This window comes from Apus apus, chromosome 11 (assembly GCF_020740795.1).
Source record: "Apus apus isolate bApuApu2 chromosome 11, bApuApu2.pri.cur, whole genome shotgun sequence".
In the NCBI taxonomy this organism is placed as follows: Eukaryota; Metazoa; Chordata; class Aves; order Apodiformes; family Apodidae; genus Apus; species Apus apus.
Genome location: NC_067292.1, coordinates 13946894 through 13968097, shown reverse-complemented (window position 1 = coordinate 13968097; position 21204 = coordinate 13946894). Strand labels below are relative to the sequence as shown.

The window sequence follows — 21204 nt, the reverse complement described above, 5'->3', positions numbered from 1 at the left end:
TTCCCAAAGTTTTTGCTGGTCTGTGCGGTATCAGGAGTACTCAGCCATTGGTTATTAATGATCACACAGCACTCAGAGAAAGCAAAGCCTCACACAAATGTTGTATCTTACTGCTATTGATTGGTTGTAAGGCTATGACTTGAGCAGAATATGGTCAAATAGATTAACTTTATTAAATATTTATTACATAGTAACTAGATATTTAATGTATCTGTGCAGCTATTGTGTCTTCTCTGCAGTTTGATTAACATTTTCTCCATGCAGAGGAACAACACTCATGTGCAGTAAAACATGTTTTTGACATGCAATCTAGTGGCAGAGCAGTCACAGCCCCCAGCAAGGGCCAGTTCATCTTTGGAGCTGGACCTGGTGCAGAACAGCACCGGCTGCACCAAGCGCAGGAGCTACCCCGGTGCCACAGCGCTTCAAAAGCAAGCTACGTGCACGGGGAGCAGCGCTGTGGCCCCCGGGGTCTGTGCCTGGAAGTGATGCTGTTACAAATCCTTGGCCAAGAAAGTGGGGTTGCGAAAGACTGGCAGCCCAAAGATGGGGAGGAGGGAAGAGTTAGTCTGAGCCTCAGGCTGGGAGCGGTGGGATTCGGTGGGGAGAGCAGCAGGCGGCCCCTGACTCCCGCAGCGGGGCTGGCGGCAGCGAGCATGCGTGTGCTCTCGGGACTGCATTCAGTTGTTCGGAGGCATCGTCCCTCCCCGGCCGGCTCAGCCCAAGCATGGGGCCCCCACGGCCGCCCCGCGCACAAAGCAAAGGCAAAGCCCCCCGTGGGGCCGGGGCTGGCGGCAGATGCCGGGCCGGCACTCACGGCTGCCAGCGCCATCACGTGCTCTTGGCTTCAGCTGCTTTCCTTGGGAATGTGTTGGTAACGTTTGGGTTTCTGCTTGAACCCAAAGCTCTTTTGTGCTCAGGAGAGGCTGTGGGTTGTTCCAAGGGGACCCAGCCCAGGCATAAGCTGGCAGAAATCAAAGTGGTGAGTTAGGATGGCGTACAACTCGTTTCAGAGAGGCGGTCCATTCCTGGCTGACAGTGGAGCTGTGCTGCCGGTGCTGTGCACCCCCAGCCTTGCTGCCCCTGCCTCCTCCGCTCACGCCCTCCCTTCATCCCCCCGCCTCGCCCTCGGCGCCGTTCGCTTTCTCACAGCTCCCGCTGCTTCGTGTTCCTCCCCCGGCTCCCGTTGCTATGCCCTGCTGGGCCGACCGCCGGCAGGAATTCGTGGCCCATCCGGCTGCTCCCAGCATGGCCCCCGCGCCCCTGGCTGCACCGCCCATGAGCCCCCCCAAGCTGCTGCCCCGGGGCTGGGCACAACACCAGAGCTACAGCCTCAGAAATGCACCAGGCTCCTTTCCCACGGCGTGTCTTCACGGGGATGCATTTTTTCCCGTCTTGAGAAGACATGTCACATCCTTCTGTTCCCCAAGTGGAGATGGCTCATGAGCCGATGGCCACTTTGGGTTCAGTTTTCCCCTGGGGGCTGCAGGCACAGGCACTCAGCACTGCAGCCCGCAGCTGCCACCGACCAGAGTCTGCCCTGCTGTGCCCACCGCCCTGGGCAGCGCGTTTGAACCACCCTAGTGCTGCAGTACCAGGGCGTGCTGTGCTGTGCCATGCCACACCGGGACACAGCAAGGACTGTCAAGGCAGTGCTGGCCCGAGAAAGCCCAGAGGAGTCCCTGGGAGGCTTGTCCGGTGGCACAGGCTCTCACCCCAAGAGAGCAGTGATGATTGCCCGGAGAAGTGTACAGGCTTCAAGTGTGGGAGTTTTTCTGTAGCTCCCTTGAATGTTTGTGCCTGCCTCTGGGAAATGCTGCAACCCGGGGCCCTGGGCGTTTGGTGCTTGGTTGGAGGATGCAATAATATTGGGCAGCATAGCAAGATAGCCAAATAAAATAAACAAACAGCAGGGCAATTTTTTAAGTGGCATTGTTATACATATTTTGAGAATTTGTCCTGCAGCATTTAAAAATGTGGTTTAGGATTAAAAAAACCCTACCAAAACCCTAAAAATAAATGTAAACAAGCTCAGCTCTTTTAATATCCTCTGGCCTCTCCTATTTTGCCTAGTTGACTGTAAGCCTTATCAGTGATAAGGCTTATTCCTTTCTATTTAAGAAAGGAGTCCTAATAAGAGAAGAATAAACACTGCCAGTCACAGGATTTAAACAGGACATCAGTAAGGCTGATAAGAGGGAAATACTCTGTGATGCTTCCAAAACCCTGTGGAGGGATGAAACCAAGAGAGATGTGTAAAAACCTGGGCAGATTCTATAGAAAATACTTGGCAAATCTTACTGAATTTAATGGAGAATGAGATCTTTTCCCCGGATTTTTGGCATCATCCCATATTATTCAATAGTGAGGAGATAATTTCCCACTAATTTATATAGAAGTTTTTCACAAGACTAAAAACTGCATGTTCTCACACTGCCACCTGCTCCCCACCACAAGCTCATTCATGTTATCACACCAATTGAGAGGGGGAACCAAAAATATTTCAGTATTAAAGAGAAACGTTCTTTAAAATGCTGCTTTTAAAACTGCCTGGGGGTCTGCCTGTGCAGCTCTGGGGTTTGTTAATCAATAGCACGATGCAGTACGCCATGTCGTTCTGCGTAATTACAAAGTGAAAGCAGACACAGAAAAGAAGCAAGTGGAAACTATTAATTTTGTAAAATAGGACTTGATTTGTGTTTCAGTTTTCTTTTATTTGGTGCAGTGGGAAGGAGCTGGAATAGGAAGTGGCAGCAGCAGTTTGGCTGTCCAGCTTTCAGACACTTGATTTAATGTGAAGCTGCAGTTTGGACTTGGCATTCCTGGACCTATAGACAGGTCTGGGAGTGAAGAAGTAGACGTGCTGCTGCTCCTTCCCTGGTATGGGAACATTGGGCAGGGATGGGGCTGAGCTGGGACACATTACAGTGCAGTTGTGAGCACCAGCATCATAGCACTGGGGTTAAACACAAGAGGCCTCTAAAAGCTGTTGGCGATGGTTTTCATGGTAGAGATGGTCTTAAAGGTGAGAAGGTTCTGATGCAAAGGGTAAGTGCCTCAGTCACACTTTCCTAAGGATCAGGAGTAGTGGTAGATGACAGGCTAGTGCTGGCAAGAGTAGAAATACAGTTATGTATTACCATTTTTTGTTTAGTTTATGAGAAAATAGAGGTGGGGAGAGATTAAGTGGATTGCCCAAGACTGTTTCTTACATGTGACAGAGCAGGAATAGACCACAAGTCCTCACATTCCTGTTACTTCTTTCTGTTGTTTGTTTTTGTTTGTTTGTTTGTTTTGTGGGTTTTTTTGTTGTTTCTTTTTTGTTGTTGTTTTGTTTGGTTTTGTTTTTACTGGGAATTTAACAGTGGAGTGCAAGTCTTCAGAAATACAGGATATGATAAGACAAGCTGTGCTTCCCATGTAAAATCCTTGCAAGAGCCTAGACCCTGGCAACAGGTAGGTCTTTGGCTGTTGTCAGGATGGCTGCTGCCTGGTTGTGTTTGGCATTCTGAGACTGCTTCCACCCTGTGGGTGCTGCCAGGTCCAGTTCCTGGAGTGAGTTTGCCCCGAGGCCTCCCAGCACTTCCTTACACCCTGCTGGGACCGAGTTTAATGGCTTTGGAAATCCACCTTACACTTCAAGAGATGGCCTCCGTCTAGCATGAATGGGACTTCTTGACTGCAAGGTGTAAGGAAAGGCTATGGACCCACTGTTATTAACACTGCTAAACCTTTTATCTGGATAAAGAGAAATCTTCTGTCTCCGGAGTGTAATTCTGAACATTTCTTAAATATTACAGATACATGGCATAGATATTTATAATCATAAAGAGAAACAAGGATGCCTGAATATATGGGCGACATGAATCGCTCCGAATGCTGGAGATAGATCCATAATACCTTAAATAAGTACTCAGAGTCGCAGTGCTAATTATCTGCTAATGGGGTATTTGTTCTCCTTCAGTTATGTAAAAGTATACGGCATTCAGCTTAAAGAGTGCGCTTAAACGGCTTTGTAGCGGTGGAGAATAAACAGCCCTGAAGGTTGTGCCTCGGTTTGCCCCGGAGCCCCTGGAGCCCCTTGCTGAGCTCCCGGTGCTGCCCTTGCGCTGTGCCCCTGCTCTCCTCCGGCCTCTCCAGGCTTTGCCCGCTGCCCTTGCCACTTTAGTTGAATTTCTCTCTCTTTATCTCAACATTATCCTAGTCAACAACTCTGGCAGAGATGCAAATAAAATTACAAGTCCTACACGGTTGCTTGTCAGACAGCAGTGAAGCTGCCTGTTGAGTACAAGGGGAGCTTCCACCCAAGTAACAAAGCCCCAGAAAGTGAATGAGCTCTTTGATCGCAACCCTGGTAAGAAGGGGTCTCAGTGGGCACAGTGAACTGCTGTCATGGGGAAAGAGATGCAGTGACCCATCCTCATTGCAGACCTGCCTTGTCGGAGCTTTGCGCAGCTGGGTTGACGTCGAGGAGTGGGCGAGGGCCAGAGGCTTGTGCTGGATGGAGCCAGCAGCTGGAGGGAGACCCTGATGTACCTCCACTGGCCAGCTCACCCCAGAGCCATCGAGCACCTTCTGCACACTAGGGCTTCACCCTCTTTTAACGAATTAAAATTGCGAATGCATTTTTTTCTTCCTTAAATCCTTTGAGAAGCAGTAGGGATGAAAGGAACCCAGACGAAGCTGCTCACAGAGAGATACTTTCTTTGAGCTGTGTTAAAAAAGCGGAACACTTACACCTAACACAATAAGCTATCAAGTAACATTATAATGCTGTAAGTTATCTTTACAGGAATATTCAAAACCAGATGCAGAGCCTGGAAAATTATTTGTGCTAAAGGCGTTTTTGTCATGAAGTGCAGATCCTCTGCCTGACTCCCACACCATCTCCTACAGCATCTAATTGGAACAGAGGCCAAAATGAATACTCTGCTCGGTGAACTATGGAAAGGGGAAAATACCTGCTTGTATTTGTAGGGTATTGCACGGGCTGTATCTTTAGCACTGTTATCAGTAATGGTTGTTTTCCTGTAACTGTGCAGGTGTGTGTGTGTGCAATTTCTTTACAGGTGGGTATTTTGTGATAGTTAAGCTAAATTCAGCTCCAGTGTATGACAGTATTTTTCAAAAAGTGTCACTAACTGCATTATTTACGCTGGCTTGATTTCAGACTGTTGTATGTCTTCTTTAACACAAGGAAAAATGATTGATAGAAGTAAATGCTGTACACAAGTAAAAAAGAATTTTAAATCATCATGCTTATTAGAGATATATGAATGCTAATGCTGGTGCACGTGACATGCATGCCGTGCCTTGTGAACAGGCTTACAATCCCGCGCATAGTAAAATGTGCTTCACAGTGAAACTTTCCCGTTGTTTTTCAGTGCTCTGGGATAACATCTCAATCCCTTTTCACTGTAACTTCACTAAGTGTAAACTCAGGCACTCTGGCTGGGTCCTGCCCACAGGCACACAAACGGCTCTTCACATGAAGCCTTTCCTTTCTGCACACATCCTCCCTCTGGAGTGCCTCTGGTTTCTGCTGCTCCGCAGCCCGAGTTTCAGGCTATGCCATTCCCCTCTTATGACTGAAATGTGGGATGCCGGTTACTTATTTATGTAAAGTGTTCGGAGGCATTAGCTCCAGAACACCATAGAAACTGGGCTGGTATTGTAGTCAGGGCTTTTATTCAGGTTGTCTGAGGCACTGTGGATGCCGCCTGCCTTTGTGTGCTCCAGTCCTATGTTTATCCCAACGATGCCTTTGTGTTGGCTATTTGACACATTTTACTGTAAATAAAGAGTGACACTGTCTTGCAGCTGTATCCACTGTGACATTTGACTCCACTGAATGAGTGCATCGTGCCATGTGCTTTGGAAACATTATCTCTTTTTAAGAAATAATCCAGTCCTGTAATAGTTTTCTGTATGTGCCTGTATTCCTCTGTAGATCCCAAGAGCTCAGGTGCTCACTCACCTCTGTCAAACCTCAGCCACACCACTTCCTGTTGTATGAAATATTCTTTAATTTAAGGTTGATTCTGTTACTGGCTACTCCACAATTAAGGTGATCTTACCTGTGCTGCCTGGTCATTCATTGTCCACGAGATCAGTCCATTTCTGTGTTGAAGATAATAATCTTGACTTTTGCTTTGTTTTGTTTTGGTTTGGGGTTTTGTTGTTTGTTTGGTTTGTGGGTTTTTTTGTTTGTTTGTTTGTGGTGTGGTTTGTTTTGTTTGTTTGGTTTTTTTACTTTAGAAAGTTTAAATCCTTTATGAGGATTTCTCAATATTGAATGCCAATAAATCTGTAAGTTATACAGTGTACAGTAGCCCTGTATGCATTTCCCATAGTAAGGCTGAACCATCCATTTCCTATAATGCTGCCAGGGTGAACTACCTGAGATAACACTGTCTGTGCCAGCTTTCTGCCTTAAACATAATTGTTTGGGGAAAACTCAACCTGAAGTGCTAATATTATGGATGGTCTCTGGTGTGGATGGGATAATATCCTGTGATAGTGGGATGGTGTACCTTCTTTCCAGTACTTTTGTCAGTATTGCTATAAGCAGTATATTCCTGAAAATGTTATCAAACTTCAAAAATTATGTTCACTGAAAGAGCAAAGCAAACCAAAATCTGCAGAAGTTAGTTGGCATGAAAAGTAAGTAGATGTATTATTGGTTTTCCCCTACATGAAAAGTGAGTGTATTTGTACAAGCACTGGTGTCTTTGAGGAGGAGAATGGCAAGCAGAGGGGCAGGGCACACCATGTTCCTCCTGGACTGTGACTTGGTGCCTCCATGTCAGCCTCACAGGACTCAGATGGGAAATTTGATGGAGGAGGTGGTGCAGGATGGATGCTGTGAAGCTGTCGGTTGGTTCCACCAGCAAATTCCATCTTCAGTCAAGCCATGCTGAGCTCAGGGGTCTCTGCTGCATCTCAGTTCTGATTCCCTCTCACCAGTAGCTGCATTGCGTATAGTGTAGGAGCTGTGTCATCTATAATACAGCACAGTGACATCCCCAAAAGGGGTTCCAAGCAGAAAATCCAGCATCCAAATTGCCCCAGTGACCTGATGAGATGCGGATGTTGTCCAGAGCTGCTGGAGGGCACTTGGTTCTCTCCCGAAGAGAGCAGCCTGCACTTTGGCACTCTCAGCTTTGGGCTCTTTTATTAAAATTCCCCAGAATAAAAAGGAAAGGCATCTGTGAGGAAACAAGATTTATAATAGATTCAAAATGTATTTTTATTGCATTTTTAAATTACCATAATTAAATTAAATTATTAAATGTATTTTTATTAAATTAGCACACAGGCTGGTGTCATTTGCCTTAAATATTTTAGTAAAGCCTGTGAAGTCTTCCCTTGTTATTAGCACTCTTGGAATGTAACTATTTAAATGACAATGTGAGTTTAAGTTCTGGCCTTGAGAATAGAGCCTGGATGGGTGAACTCTGCATTTCTCTGGGGTGCTCAGCAGGGTTACAGGGCTTTCTTTGCTCAAGAGTGGCTGTGGGCGAACAGAGGCTAGGGGAACAACATAAACTCCCTGTACATATATCTGGAGGAGATACACAAACGATGTGTTGTGACAATAGCAGCAAAGCATTTAGGCACATGTTGAAAAACTATGGAACAGAGATGTACTTACAGAGCAGGGCCTGGAGGAAATCTGTGTATTGCTGGGTCTGAAGATAATAGAAAGGGATGAATTAATAATTATATATGTGTGCACTACATTTAAAGACAGATTTATGTATGTTTCATTTTTTTAATGTCAAACCTGCCTTCTCTCTTTCTTTATCTCTAGCTATAAAATGGGTATTTTTCAACAGATGCCACCATGGAAAGCAGTGGTTTCAAGGGTGCTGCTGCTTTGATGACAGCTGTGAGAGTGAACTTGAACGATTTTCATGGGAGGGGTTCAGGATGCTCAGACCAGGGTTTTGCACCTTGCCAGCAGCTGCTCCAAACCAGGTAGGGGCTTGCAAATAAACCTTCTCACTGGCCCTCTGGCAAGAGAAAAGGTAAACAAACAAATTATAATTTCTTAATGAATTGAAAAAAGGAAGCAAAGTTGTAGAAGTGGTTAATTTTATTTATGGCATTTAAAATTATTTTTAAAAAAGCATAGAAAATGTGGAGGCAGAGGGCTGGATAGCAAAGGGACTCAGGAGGGCAACAGGGCCTGGGAATTACTTGCCAAGTGGAAGGTGTAAAACTAAGGTTGAAATCCCCTCTTTGCCTGATTGCATGGGGATTTGAATTTGGGTCTCTGAACTCCTCTGAGAGTGCCCAACCGCCGGCATATTCTAGGATGAGAATCTGTCCTGCTGAAGCTGTTCTGCTTTGTAAGAATAATTAAATATTCATTGGGCCAGCGAGAGAACAGAAACAATTTGATAGCCTGGGGATTAAGCCTCTCCAATAAGATGAGGATGCAGAAGTAATTCAGTTCCTGATCCGACTCTGATGCTGAACAGATATGAACCTAGGGTCATGCTGACCAAATTTACTAACAATCCTGCCTGGATTTTTGAGTGTATCAATATCACAACTATTTTTTTTGTTTTCCTTCTCAGCCCTGCTTATGTCATTATAGAAACTGTTATCATATTGGCATTTGTAATGGTGAATCTCTGTCGAATAGTTATCCCCATTTTTTATTTGGATCAGAATCAGGGCCACAGGTTCTTTAGCAATCCACCTTTGTCCTGGGTTAGCATTTCTGAACCCTCAATTTGATCCACAGTGCAGTGACATAGCAGAAGTGTATCTTGTTATAGTGGTTATGGGAAACGTTTTACTGTATGTCCAGTCGATGGTGGTAATCTGGATTCATACAGTAGGAGGGAACTGTAAGCCTTTATTATGACATTAATAAACCAAATAGTTTCTGTCAAATGTTAAGAAACCAGAAAATCACCACTAGACATCCATTCAAATACGATGCTGTGCTAAGAAATCCCTTCACAGTTCTATCCTGAATTCACTTGAGCAAACGACAAACTCATTCCTGAGTTGTCTGGGTTTCTTTTGATCTGTGGGAAAAAAATGAAAAGAGGAGGATCTTCCAGGCGAAGATCACCAGCAGGAAAGTGGTGCCTTCACCCAGCCTCCTGCATCTTGCCCAGGCAGGCCAGGCACAGAGCTGCACCCTCCCCACTCACTGGGGGCCAGCCCCGAGCAGCCCGATTAGGGTCCTTCTGCCAGGGCTGTTTTCACAGGACCTGCAAATAAACCCTCGGATCGTTCCACTGGAGACCCCTCCTCTTCTGATGTCTGGATGTATAATCGCTTAGGCTCCCATGATGGCACGGGCCCATCACATGAAGGAGGGGAGAGGATGCTTGGAGTTGGGTTCCTGGTGCTGCTCAGGGTGCAGTAGGTGAAATGTACCTTCATCAGGGTAGGACCTTCAGCAGCGCCTCGGTCCCACAAAGCAGTAAAGCCCGTGTGAAACAAACAAGCCCCGTCTGAGCGAAAGAAGAAACTCACCAAGTGTTTATCTTGAGCCGTTTCATTCATAATTTGGCACCGAGTGCTCTGTGGGATAACAAGTTTAAAACACTTAGGATTTTTCCAGAAGAAACCTTCCCAGCAGAGTGACTCCAGCTCCTGCTAAATTTAACACGTTGGAAAAGGCAAAGTAAATAAATCTTCCCTTCCAGCTCTCTCCAGAAGCACCCGAGCGGCGGGGTGCGGCGGGGTGTGTATGTGTCTTAACCTCCCCCTCCCAACCCTGACCGTGGCCGCTGAGCCTTTCGCATTCGGGGGAGATTTCGTCGCCCCTCCAGTGCGGATCAAAGGCAACTCGTCCCGCCACCGCGGCGGGCTGCGCGCTGCGGGACAGGCCGCGGAGCCACGGCAGGCCGGGCGGGGCGGGGGGGGCCGCGGGGGCGGCTCCGCGCCGCTCCGCGCTGCTCCGCGCGGCAGCGGCGAGTCCGGTCCGCGGCGGCGGTCCGCGTTTTGCGGGCGGCCGCTGTATTTCCCGGGCCGTCCATGGCTCGGTGCTGTTGGCTCTCTCTCCGTCTGATCGGCGCAGGCTGCGCGGGGCTCCCTACGGGATCAGAGCGCTCCCCCGCCGGGACTCCACTCCTCACATCCTCCTGCTGGGACTCAGCTACATTTCCAGCCAAGCCTGGCTTTATTATGTGTGTCTGCACTGCAGCCCCAGCAGCAAGATCAGGAGGAGGAAAAGGAGCCAGGACAAAGAAAAGAGAGGGAGGCTGGCGAGAGCTAAAGAAAATAAAAACCCAGGGCAGCAGCGGCAGCAGCGGCAGCAATGAAGGCAGGAGCGGTGCCACCTTCCAGCGAATAACCCATGGAGGCAGCTAGCGGCCCCGGCATCGATGCAAAGAAGCACTTACCTTGTTCCGCGAAGTGCGTGCGTGCAGGGAAAGGCGGCGGCCAGCGCGGCCGGTCGCGGGGAGCCCACCCGCCCGCCCGCCCAGCTCCGCACCGCGCACCGCCGCGCCGGGAACACGGGGCGGCCGCCCCTCGGCCCCCGCGGCCAGCATAAAAAAGGACTCGTCGCCCTCCCCGGCCAGCAGCGGGGGCGAGCAAGGGAGAGGCAGCCGGGGGCGAGCGGGTAGAGAGGGAGGGAGGGGGCCGAGCGCGGCCGGGGGAGGATTTAGGAGAATCGCAACAAGGTCGCACCCCCGGAGCGCCCCGGATTGCCGGGGCCGGTGCTCGTCGTGGGTTTAGACATTTAATTCTCCCCGCGCGCCCTCCCCCACCCCAAACCCAGGGACCTCGCGCAGGGCTCTGTTTTTTTCTTTTCTTTTCTTTTCTTTTTTTTTCTTTTCTGGTTGTTTGCTCTTTTTTTTTTTGGTGGTTTTTGTTTTACTTTTTTTTTTTTAAATTATTATTCCGAAAGTGCGAGCCGGCCTGAGAGCCGCAGGGCGCCTGCAAACTTTAAAGAGAACAAAAAGGCGGGTGGGGGCGCGGGCCGGGCTCGCTTTGCGTCGATAGGATTTGCACATCCAAAGAGGGGGGGGAGGAAGAAAAAAAAAATCAACAAAACAAACAACAAAGGAAAAAAAAAACTGCAACTGTTGCGCCTGTGATTTTTTTTTAATTATTTTTATTTTTTTTCCCCCGGGGAAAAGGTGCCCGAGGGGGTGGAAAGAGGAGTTGAACTTGCCGCATTGCAACAGGCAAAAGAAGTGAGAAAAATCAAATAATCGATCCCGCTGCTGCTGCTGCCGCTTCGCCTCGCAAAGTTTGGAGGTGGGGGGGGGGGGGGGTGGCAGTTAGAGAGGAAGCAGGGAGACGAAGGGAAAGGAGGGTCGGGAGAAAGACGAGGTAAAGGAGGACGAGCCACGGCGCCCGGACATGTCCAGGAGGAAGCAAGCCAAACCCCGCTCGGTGAAAGGTAAGGCATCCTCCGCCGGCCCGGGCAGCCGCCTCCGCCGCCGCGACGCGGCCAATCAGGGCCGGGTCCCGGTTTGGCGGGGATTGCAAATCCCCCCCCGATACGGGCCGGTGGTAGCGGAGCCCCCCCCCGGAACGGAGGGCGGGCAGGCGAGCTCCCCACGAGGGGCATTTTCCCCATTCGCCCCCCGAAAGGAGCTCGCCCGCCCGCCGTTCGTTGCGGGAGGGGGGTTTGTGCGTGCGGGTACCGCGGTGCCGGCCGAGACTCGCTGGCGACACGTGTCGCGATAATTGATGAAAGAAGCCGGTAGCATCGTTGAGGCAGGGAGAGAGGAAAGTTTGGCGGCGATGCTGGGGTGCGGTTGGCGCATCAGTGGGCTGGGGAAGGAGGAATGGAGCACCCTCGTGTTTTAGCCCGTTTAGCTTGAAATTAACGTTTCTTTATGACTGGGAATAGCAGCGCCGTCTGTTTCCTCTCGCTGTCCAATGCGCTTAAGGGTGGTGGAAGAAGGGGAGAATTAAAACGGATTTGGTAGATAAGGGTTGAAAACTTGCTTGGGCTTGAAGAAACAATAGCCACATTTAGTAAGAGCTGCTTTCATAAAGGTTGAACATTAAACTTTGCGTATTCTTCACCATTCACAGCGAAGGGGTGTTTAAAACCTCCTGTTTACCTCCCTGAGAAAGCAGCTGCTGGCGAAACGTAAAGGGAGGGCCGGGACCAGCCCCGTGCTGTATTGCATGCCTTGCCAGCTTTTTGACTTCTAAGTGAATTGGTGAGAGAGGGGAAGGCGTGATTTCCGAAGCCTTTCGCTTCCAGCCACGAGGAGGTTAGCTGATGTTGGGTAAGGTTTTATTGTCCTCTGCACAAAGCAGAAGTCGCAAACTCAGTGGTCTGGGGGCTTTGTTGTGGAAGCACAAAAGGATCGTAACTTTCAATGCCCCCAATGAAACAAAGTCTAAAGCGTTCATAATTAAATAACTTGCGGGTGGACGAAATTAGCATGCAGTTAATCGACCAGCTAAAGAAGGAATCAAAACTTGATCCAGGGCCATTTAATATTATTATTTGTGAAATATCCACTGTTTAACAGATGATTGCAATGTAAGTCGTACGTGGTTTCAAATGTTTGTGAAGTTTTTGTAAAGTCAGTCCTTCATCTTTATACAAGGCCCTTTATAATTTTCCCCCCAGACTCACGGTACCTTTTAGGACTGTGCTGCGGGGCAGGTTTGCAGCGTGGCATTGTGACCCTCCCCAGTCCCGGGCAATCTCTGCTAAAGGAGCTACTGCAGTAATTGGTAGACGAATGCTACAGTCCGTGGGCAGAAGAAAGGGCAGAGCTAGAGCTATTTCTAGGGGATGCTCTGAAATATGTTGTTTGAAACTAAAAGGATCACAGTTTGAAAACGGTGGTGCAGGCCTCAGGTCGTGACTTCCCTCACATGAGGGGACCATGTTTAGTGGTCAGGCCTCTGGAGTTTAAAATATTTTCCTGTGCTAAAGTGTGACATTTAATGTTCGGGAAATAGTTCTATGTCAGTGGAAACCTTATTTGCTCTAAACTCAGTAAGCAAACATTGGCGTCTCACACCGCAATAGATATTTACCATTTATTAGTTATTTGTTTTCTACCCCGTTGCTTTTTAGGCAGCAATATCTCTCACAAGGGGTTGATACTTTATGATGAAATGTTGACCCTAATTCTAATGCATAACTCATCACTATTTATATTTAAATGAATTGAAGCAGGTAACTTACTGGCAAGATACAGTTAAGGAACATTATCCCTGTAATGCAGAAATATCTAGAAGGTCTTTGCAACAGAGAGCTGGGTGAAGCCCAGTTTTTAAGGTTCTAAATATTTCTGTAGTCTCTAGGCACAAAAAAAATGTGTTTCCAGCTTCAGCATAAACTGGCTGTAAATTTCAGGTCTTAGCATGAGCTGAGTAATGGAGTCTAAGGGATGAGCTGAATCTGGGTGAAATTTTGGGTAACAGAATGCAACTCATACGTTTATGTAGGATAAAGAATTTATTCCTTTTTTTTTATATTAATCCATATCATTTGCTTTAAAAGGTCCATCATACAAATTTTGTGGTCTAGGGAGCTGGCAACCCAGTAGATTGCCATAGTACATGTTTCCATGGAAATAATTGAGATGTAATAAATAAAGGCACTCTGAGGTCACAGGTTTCCCAATTCAACTGAGAAGAGAATAAGCATAAATTATGTGGATATATGTGTAGCATTTAGGACTTAAAATAATTTGCAGTTTTTCTCTTTTCTGTATATTTATTTCACTTTGTATTGCAGCTTTGCTATTTATTAACTACTGAGATCTGTGTATTCTTTTTCATTCAGAAAGATTATGCACTAAAATAGAATCAGTGTGTGCCTGTGATGAAAGGGATTATTCTGCAGGCAAAAGGCAAGTTGCCTGCATGTTAACTGGGAGTGATGCTGTCTGACATTAAAGAAGTGACTGACTTTGATGGAAGTATCAAATGTTGACAAGTCTTAAATGCATGTTATTTACAATGCAGTGATTGCAAACCAAAACTGGATGCCAGGAAAACTGCAGGTCCTGTGGCCCTGGTGCTGTAGTATCAGGTCTCAGGTTCAGTCTGGCAAGAAACTTGCAGTCTGCAGCTGTAACTCCAGTAGCAGTCATGGACTTTTCCCTGATGTGGGGTTTATGATTTGCGATACAATATGCTGATTTGTTTTGACAAAATGATTTGTTTGTGCAAACTTGAAGATATTAACCTTGTAGTTGGTGGCTGGGGACAAAGTACTTCTTGGCTTAAAGGAAGGTTTTTTTCAGATCAATGAAGATGGAGTTGAGTCTTGAGTAGGAGGGGTTGAGTTTACGAAATAAACACTTCAGTGACTTGGTAGTAGCAGGGGTGGAGTGAAACACTGGCCTGTTCTGGAGCTCTGCTTCTCAGACAAAGCCCATGAAAGTAATTTTCCTCAGCACAGACCCTCCTTTTGCCCTGCTGCCTGCAACCTCATCTGCTGAGGGATTTTTCAGTTGCCTGTAAGGAAGAGTTGTGCCTTACTCAATGTCATTAAAACCACGTGGTCTTGAACCCTAGAACTACAACACAGTTGTGAAGGTCAAAACACACTGACTGGCCCCATTACAAGTGATGGAGAGTGATGTCTCCACCAACATCCTTAAAAGTTTGTTCTGTGCTGCCAGCTCCAGGGAGTGGCTGGCACCCTGTCCACTGTGGGAGCTGAGGCAGGCAGGCATTCGCCATTCCTGTTGATTGAACTGTGGCTTCTCCATGCTACAACTTGGGGCCTTTAGAAGCAACTCTGTAAAGTGAAGTGCTGAGATGCTGGTAACAGTAACTCGTAAGTTTCCAGTCCCATGCAATTGTAATTGAGGAATTACTCGACTGTAGTTTGTGGGGACTGGGCTGGCATTGGTACAAGGCTTTAAGCATCAGATGCACTTTGGTTGCTGAATTTGACAGTTCTGCAAATTGCTGTCAGCTTGCAAGGGGAATTTGTGCTTAAACATGCTAGTTGGTAATCAAACTGTTTTGCAAAAGAATGCACTAATTAACTCTAGATTTGTTATCCTACATGAAGTAGCAGAATCGCTGTCATATTTTTTTGCTTTCAGTTGGCAAAAAATGCTGATAGAAACTTTTGATTCACACCCTACCTGCCTCATTTGTGTCAGTCAAGAAGGGGAAAGGGGTTGGTTGCTCGCTGCTTCCTTATCTGCAAAGTAAATAAAAATACTTCAACCATTTGCTGAGTTCCAATTAGTTGATTGCTATGAATGATCTTCTTTAAAGGAATGCTGTTTTACCTATCTGCTCATACAAAGGTTTGATTTTGAATGTCTTGTGAGAAGGATCCTCTTTGTCTTGATTGATGTCAAGAATAAAAGCGTGATGGTAATATCCTTTTGAAAGCTATTGTATTGTCAGCTCTGGCTGACAGCAGGAGGCCCTCCTAGTGCTATAGATTAGCGCTGTGAAAACACTGACATTTTCTTTGTTATATTGCTGTTGTTCTGCTTGCAAAGTCAATTATACAATGTCGGAGCTCAGTTACAGAGTTGACTGTGGAAATAACAATGTCTTTCATACTTGTCTTAAAGATATAATTTTCCTTTTTTCCCAGTTGATAGAGAAGAACCTGAAGGTACTGGAACAGTACATTCTACAAATTAAATTTTGACAAGTACAATCATAATTGCCAAATACAGGAGACTTGCACTATTATCCTTTAATTTTACAGTTCATTCAAGTTTCAGTGGAATTTTATTGATACAGTGAAAGCAGTAGCTAAAATTGATAAAACTCATATCAAATAAGATTATGTTCTTGATTGTTCTTTATCAAGTGTAGCTTTTGGGGGATTAGGAATAATTGGAGATGTTGGTGTTTCATTGTGGGGCTGGTGCCCTGAGAACGTTTGAATCCATGCAGTATCCTGAGCTCTGCCTTCAGGGATTAGCCTGCAGTTTTTAATTTTTGCCTGTGTATTTTGCTACAAGCCTAGCAGCGTTCTCCCTTGAACTCCATAAGTCCCATTTTCCTCCCTTTCTCTCCCTCTGGTACGCTCTCCTGGATGGGATCTGGGTGGTATTTAACTAGTTTTACTGATTGAAACTCCTGCCTGTGTGCAAACACCTTTTAATTGTGGCCTGTTCCCATCGGTCCCGGCAAAAACATAATGAATAAATGTGGCCAAAAATTGAAAAGGGTGGGGAAGGTAATGCAAAAGGTTTGAATATGAATGGAGAGAGAATAGAATTCTCCTGGTTTTAGTGGTGCCACATCTAAAGCCATCAATGAAAAACAACTACCACCTAATAGCAGAGGCTCCTGGAGAATGCCTCCTGTATTTTTCTTCAAAACTATTTGTGTACAATCAGTGCAAGTTAAAGAACATAATTCACTGCTGAATTGCTTCAGATGACACGTGTAAAAAAAAAGAAAATCAGAGAGCTCTTGTTAGGATGTTAATTGTAGGATTTCTAAATTACTGTTATAAACTAATAGAGTAACAAAAGATTCCACAGTTACCAGTAATTTGTCAGGATTTATTTTGTTTTTCTTCAATAATTGAAAATTAATGTCTTGAAGTGAAAGCAGATGTTCATGCCATCCTCTGAATTGGATATAAACATGATGTTTTGTAGATGCGTTAAGCTTGTGTAAACACAAATTGCCTTATCATAGATGGGGCTTTGGCTTGGTTTTATCTATTGTTTGGTGCCAAATTAACTTCTAGGTTAAACTTGGCTAAGTAGTTCCAGCCTAGTTAGATTAACTAAGCCAAGTGCTTGAAGTGGCACTCAGTGATCAGTTATTATGGTAAATGTTTTGAAAAACCTACCTCACCTGCTGGCTCTGTGAATGATGATGCCTTCTCATACTCTCGAATTAATAGTTACTTCGATTCTGATAAATATGCTCTTAATTGTTTACTTGGTTATTGTTACTGAATTCTAGGTTATTTATATTTCCACACCCCCCTCCCCATTTCTGATTTATGGAATTAGTTTTAGTTCATTACAACATTTGAAAAAAGCAAGACACAGGTTGTTTTGTTGTTTGTTTTTTTTTTAAATAAATAATCTCTTGGTCTCACGTGTTAGCCTACAGTTTGTAAAAGATAATATGTTTCTTCCTGTATTATAACATGAATTAATAAGATTGTTAATTACCCACAATAGTTTAACTGTCTCATAAAAATGCCTATATCAACCCCTCACCACTCCATCAGTATTCTCCTTAAATGCCTCTGAAAAGGGATGGCTATTATGTTCCCTTGTATCCTAGTAAATGTGCTAGAGTAATGAAATAGTACTAATATAAAACCCATTACAGACTCCTGCTAAATCTTGACTGACAAATGGTGGTGGAGAGGAGGGTCTGGTTCTGGTGCATGCATTGGTGGATGTCAACTTGAGAGTGCAGGTGGGAGCTGGAGCCAAGTAAGGCCCAGCTCCAAGCTCTCTGTAGTGTGTGCATTTATTCAGCATACTTTTAGAGCCCAGAAGTAGATTCCTGTGCATTTTGTTTGCTGATGTCTTTTAGTAAATGCAGAGGTGCTGGTTCCATGTTCTCTTAAGTAAGGTGCTGTGAGTTTTAAGTACTACATCTTCTTAGCAACATTTAGATGTGTATATATGTGCAGCAGTGACTTGTGCTTTATCTGAGTCACTTTGTTCTAGGGAGCAGAAAGATGTGCAAGAGACTAAATGGTCTTGTGTGACGTTTCTGGCTACAGGAGGCTCGAGCTTCAACCTCTTGCAATGGTTTGTTTTCTAAAATGCAAGCAAAGGGACCCAATGGGGCTGGAAACTGGGTGATGCCGTTTGAAGCGGGCTCCCACATCTCGTTGCGATACAGGGAATTGGTGTATGGCATCAGCTTCCCACTGTATGACTTATTTCGAAGAGCACTGCAATACTCATCTGAATCTAGCAATAAGTAGCTTCATTATATTGTTTGCATTTGCTTAGAAAGAAAACCTTTTCCTGTCTAGCCACAGATTAGGCAACAGAAAGACCAATTTGCAGAGCTGGTAAATGCCACTTGTTAATCATATGCTGCACAATTATTATTCTTTTTCTTTTCCCCCTTGGATGTATTAAGCCAACTTTTTAGCTTTTTAGGTAATTGAGATTTGCCCTTTTGTTACCTAAGCATGAATTATTTTTGAAATTTTGTCATTACCAGCCCTGCTGTGACGTTTCTCTCTTCTGTTCATCCTAATTAAATAAAACATACTGTTGTTCACCAGTCTCGTGTTGAAGTGAATTACCTGCCTGAAGGCTTGTGCTGGTGTCGGCAGGCTTGTTGCAGTAGCAGCCATTGACTAACACATTTACTTTTAGATTTTCATTTCAAAGGGCTCAGGTTGTGCAGTGTGACAGGTGAATGGTGAATGCTTTACAGGACTTTCAAGAGCTGAACAAACAGTAAAGGTCTTACTGCTACCTCAGTGGAGTGGCAAGTACAAATGTAAGGCAGCCTTTGTGGCAGAGGAGTGTTTCCATTGCTGGATAAAGGCCACTCAGGAGACCTGAAGGACTGGCTTGGGTATGCTGGGGGTGAAATAATCTCAGTTGTGGTCTCATTTAAACCCACCCTGCCCGTGTGTTCTCATGGGCAAATTCTAGTGGGGTTGGTCTCAGCTCTGGCTGTAGCATCACCAACATTTGTCACTGTTTTCTTCTCGGGTCTGATACTGATGACTGAGGCTGCTTCAGAAGTGTAACAGTTGGAGTTTCTTTATGGAGGTTTTGTTTCCAGTTCATATTAGAGAAAGTAAACAATGTTTTCAGGTTTTAAAGCAAAGCAAAGTCCCTGCTTGTAGAGAAACAGTTTGTCTAAGCCTCTGGAAGCACTGTAGAAAACACTTGGCTCACTAGTGAAATCCTGTTACGAGTGAAAGTACAAGAGATAACAAGTCACTGTGCTCCAGTCTCTGTTGGCTCCTGCTAGGCTCTGGAGGTTTGGTCAAAAGTGGCCTAATTCTGCTTTCCAAATATTAAAAAAAAATACTCAGAGGGCAAAAAGACAAGTTCTTAATATGCATATCCTGGGAAAATCCTAAACCAGTATTTTTACCCCCTTCGGTCCCAAGGCTAATCAAAATTCCTTTGTTTCCACATCTACCATTAAAATATATGCCTCCCTAGGTTGTCAGCTGACTGTACAAGTTTAACCACTCAATCAATCGGACTCACAAAAGCTGTTACTGGCTTTACATAGGATTTGCCCACAGGTAATTTAGAGATGAGGGTGAGGCACTCTAGGCAACCTCCAACAGGACTGGTACTTCAATTAGCAGCTCTGCTCATTGCTTGATGATTCTCACCTGGCTGAGCTGAGGTTTTTCTGGCTTACCATGGTGGTAGGTTAGCCCAGCCTCCACCTGCTGGGTGCTGGAACTTGCTTCACTTGGTGGTGAACTAAGTGGCAATTAAGAGAATTGTTAATAAGATCAGACTTGCCAGACCTCTGAGAAGAGGCTGTTTGGTGCAGTGCAGAGATGAAGTCTCTTCTGGAGTGAGCACTGAGGACACACTTTGGCATTTTTTTTTTAGGGTGAGTGCAATGTATTCCCTTGACACTAACTGGAGATGGATTGGATGTTTAAATGTAAACCAATGGTGTAAGTCTAAGCTTTCTGAATCTCCTGGAGAACTACTGGTATTAGTTAAGATTCCTATTGATATTAGAGTACTGTGAGTAGCCATAGGCTTATAGCAGCCATGGGGGGAAAACTCTGCCTTGTTTTGGGGGTAGTGTTTCTTACTGACCTTAGTGGGGCTGGGACTCTCATTTCTTCTATTGCTATTGAGAGAGCAAGAGAAGCAAAGAAGTTTTTTTGGAACAGTCACTTGGTGACCAGTGCTGCAGAGAGTATCTGCTTCTTCTGCTGGGTCTCTGAGGTTGCTGCTGGGGGGATTTCTAGGAGAGCACTGGGCAGGTTCAAGGTGTAGAGAATACAGTAGTGCTGTGAGAGCTCCCCAGTGGTGTTGTGGGAAACCCAGGAGACCTGGGTTGTGCTTAGCATCTGTTAATGTAAGCAGGTACAGATTTATGTGAGCAAAATTGACTGTGATTCTGCAGCTTTTCAACATCCTGTCCCTAAAATTGGAAAACTAAAAGGAGGTAGAGAAAACATATGGTAGAAGGCTGAATTTAATACTTGGAAAGGCAGAAATATGAAACAGAGAAAGATGAAAATAAAATAGAGAAACTAAATCTGTTGCTGGCATTTGAGTGTGGAGTGTGTCTGATGATTAGATGCAAAGTTCTGACACAGGGGTTTACTTACCTGTAGCTGCAGCTGTATTATATTTAACTTTTAGTTTAAAGACTGAGAGAAGGAACAGATTTGAAAAGTGACTCCAGCTCTGTGAAGGGTATGAGTAAGCATAGTAAAAGAAAATACTTCAAATGTAAAACACCTAAACCAAGTGGCTTTTCTGCTCTTAATAGATAGTGACAGCGCTTTGATGTCTGGAGGGATGTCTTTGTTGTGGTTTATAGTTTTTTCTGTTTAATATAGAGAAATTTGAAGGCGACTGTGATTGCAGTAAGTAATTTTGGAAGTTTCAACTATTTTGTGATCATGGCTGCTTCTCAATTTGACCTGTCAGGACTTGTAATTGTTCAGGGCTTTGGACAGAAGAGGGGGTGAGGGTGGAAAAAGTAGGCTTTCAAGACTTTTTTTTTGTGAATCACACAAATACATACAATACATTATGTATGTTTACATGTACATGAAAGAGAAGGTCTAGAGAAATAGGTACTGTCTTGTTAGACCAACAAACATGGTTACAAAATGCGTGGAAGTTTTTTTGTGATGCTCAAGCCTTCCTTCTGCTCTGAAAAAGCAGCAGACTTCTGGCTATTTTGCTTGGTAGGTAAATGCAGCTTTGCTTTAATTTACTTATTCAAGCTTTTACTCAGATTTCTCTTGCTTCATTAGATTACTCACATGAGTAAAGATATACTGGATTATATAGTAATGCCAAGCTTGTTATTATTTATTGCTGAATTTTGTGGATTTGTTTCAGTTGGGTAATTTGCTTGTGGCCTCCTTTATTTTCTAGGAAAATGGCATGCCTTGCCCTTCATAATTTCTTTGCTTTTACTGACCAGACTGTTCCCCCAGAGGGCATGTGGGATGTGGCAGAGTATTGAAAATACTGGGATGGAGAAGTAGAGAAGAAGGGCTGTGTGTGAATTGCATCTTGTTTAAGCTTATGCTAGATTTATATGGCAAAACCAACATGATTTTGGCAGTGATACTTTGTGAGTAATGTA

At 45.2% G+C, this 21204-nt stretch overlaps 1 protein-coding gene across 4 annotated transcripts in view; it reads left to right on the top strand.

Moving 5' to 3' along the window:
* Positions 1–11269: 11269 nt before the first annotated feature.
* Positions 11270–21204, top strand: part of ZNF423 (zinc finger protein 423) — a 920137-nt gene continuing 910202 nt past the window's right edge. For all 4 annotated transcript variants that reach the window (XR_007890535.1, XR_007890534.1, XM_051629048.1 and 1 more), the window contains exon 1: positions 11270–11380. Coding sequence is in view for 2 of the 4 variants with exons in the window: in XM_051629048.1 (XP_051485008.1) it covers positions 11341–11380 (40 nt within the window). In the remaining 2 variants the exon portion in view is untranslated. The remainder of the gene's footprint in view (positions 11381–21204) is intronic.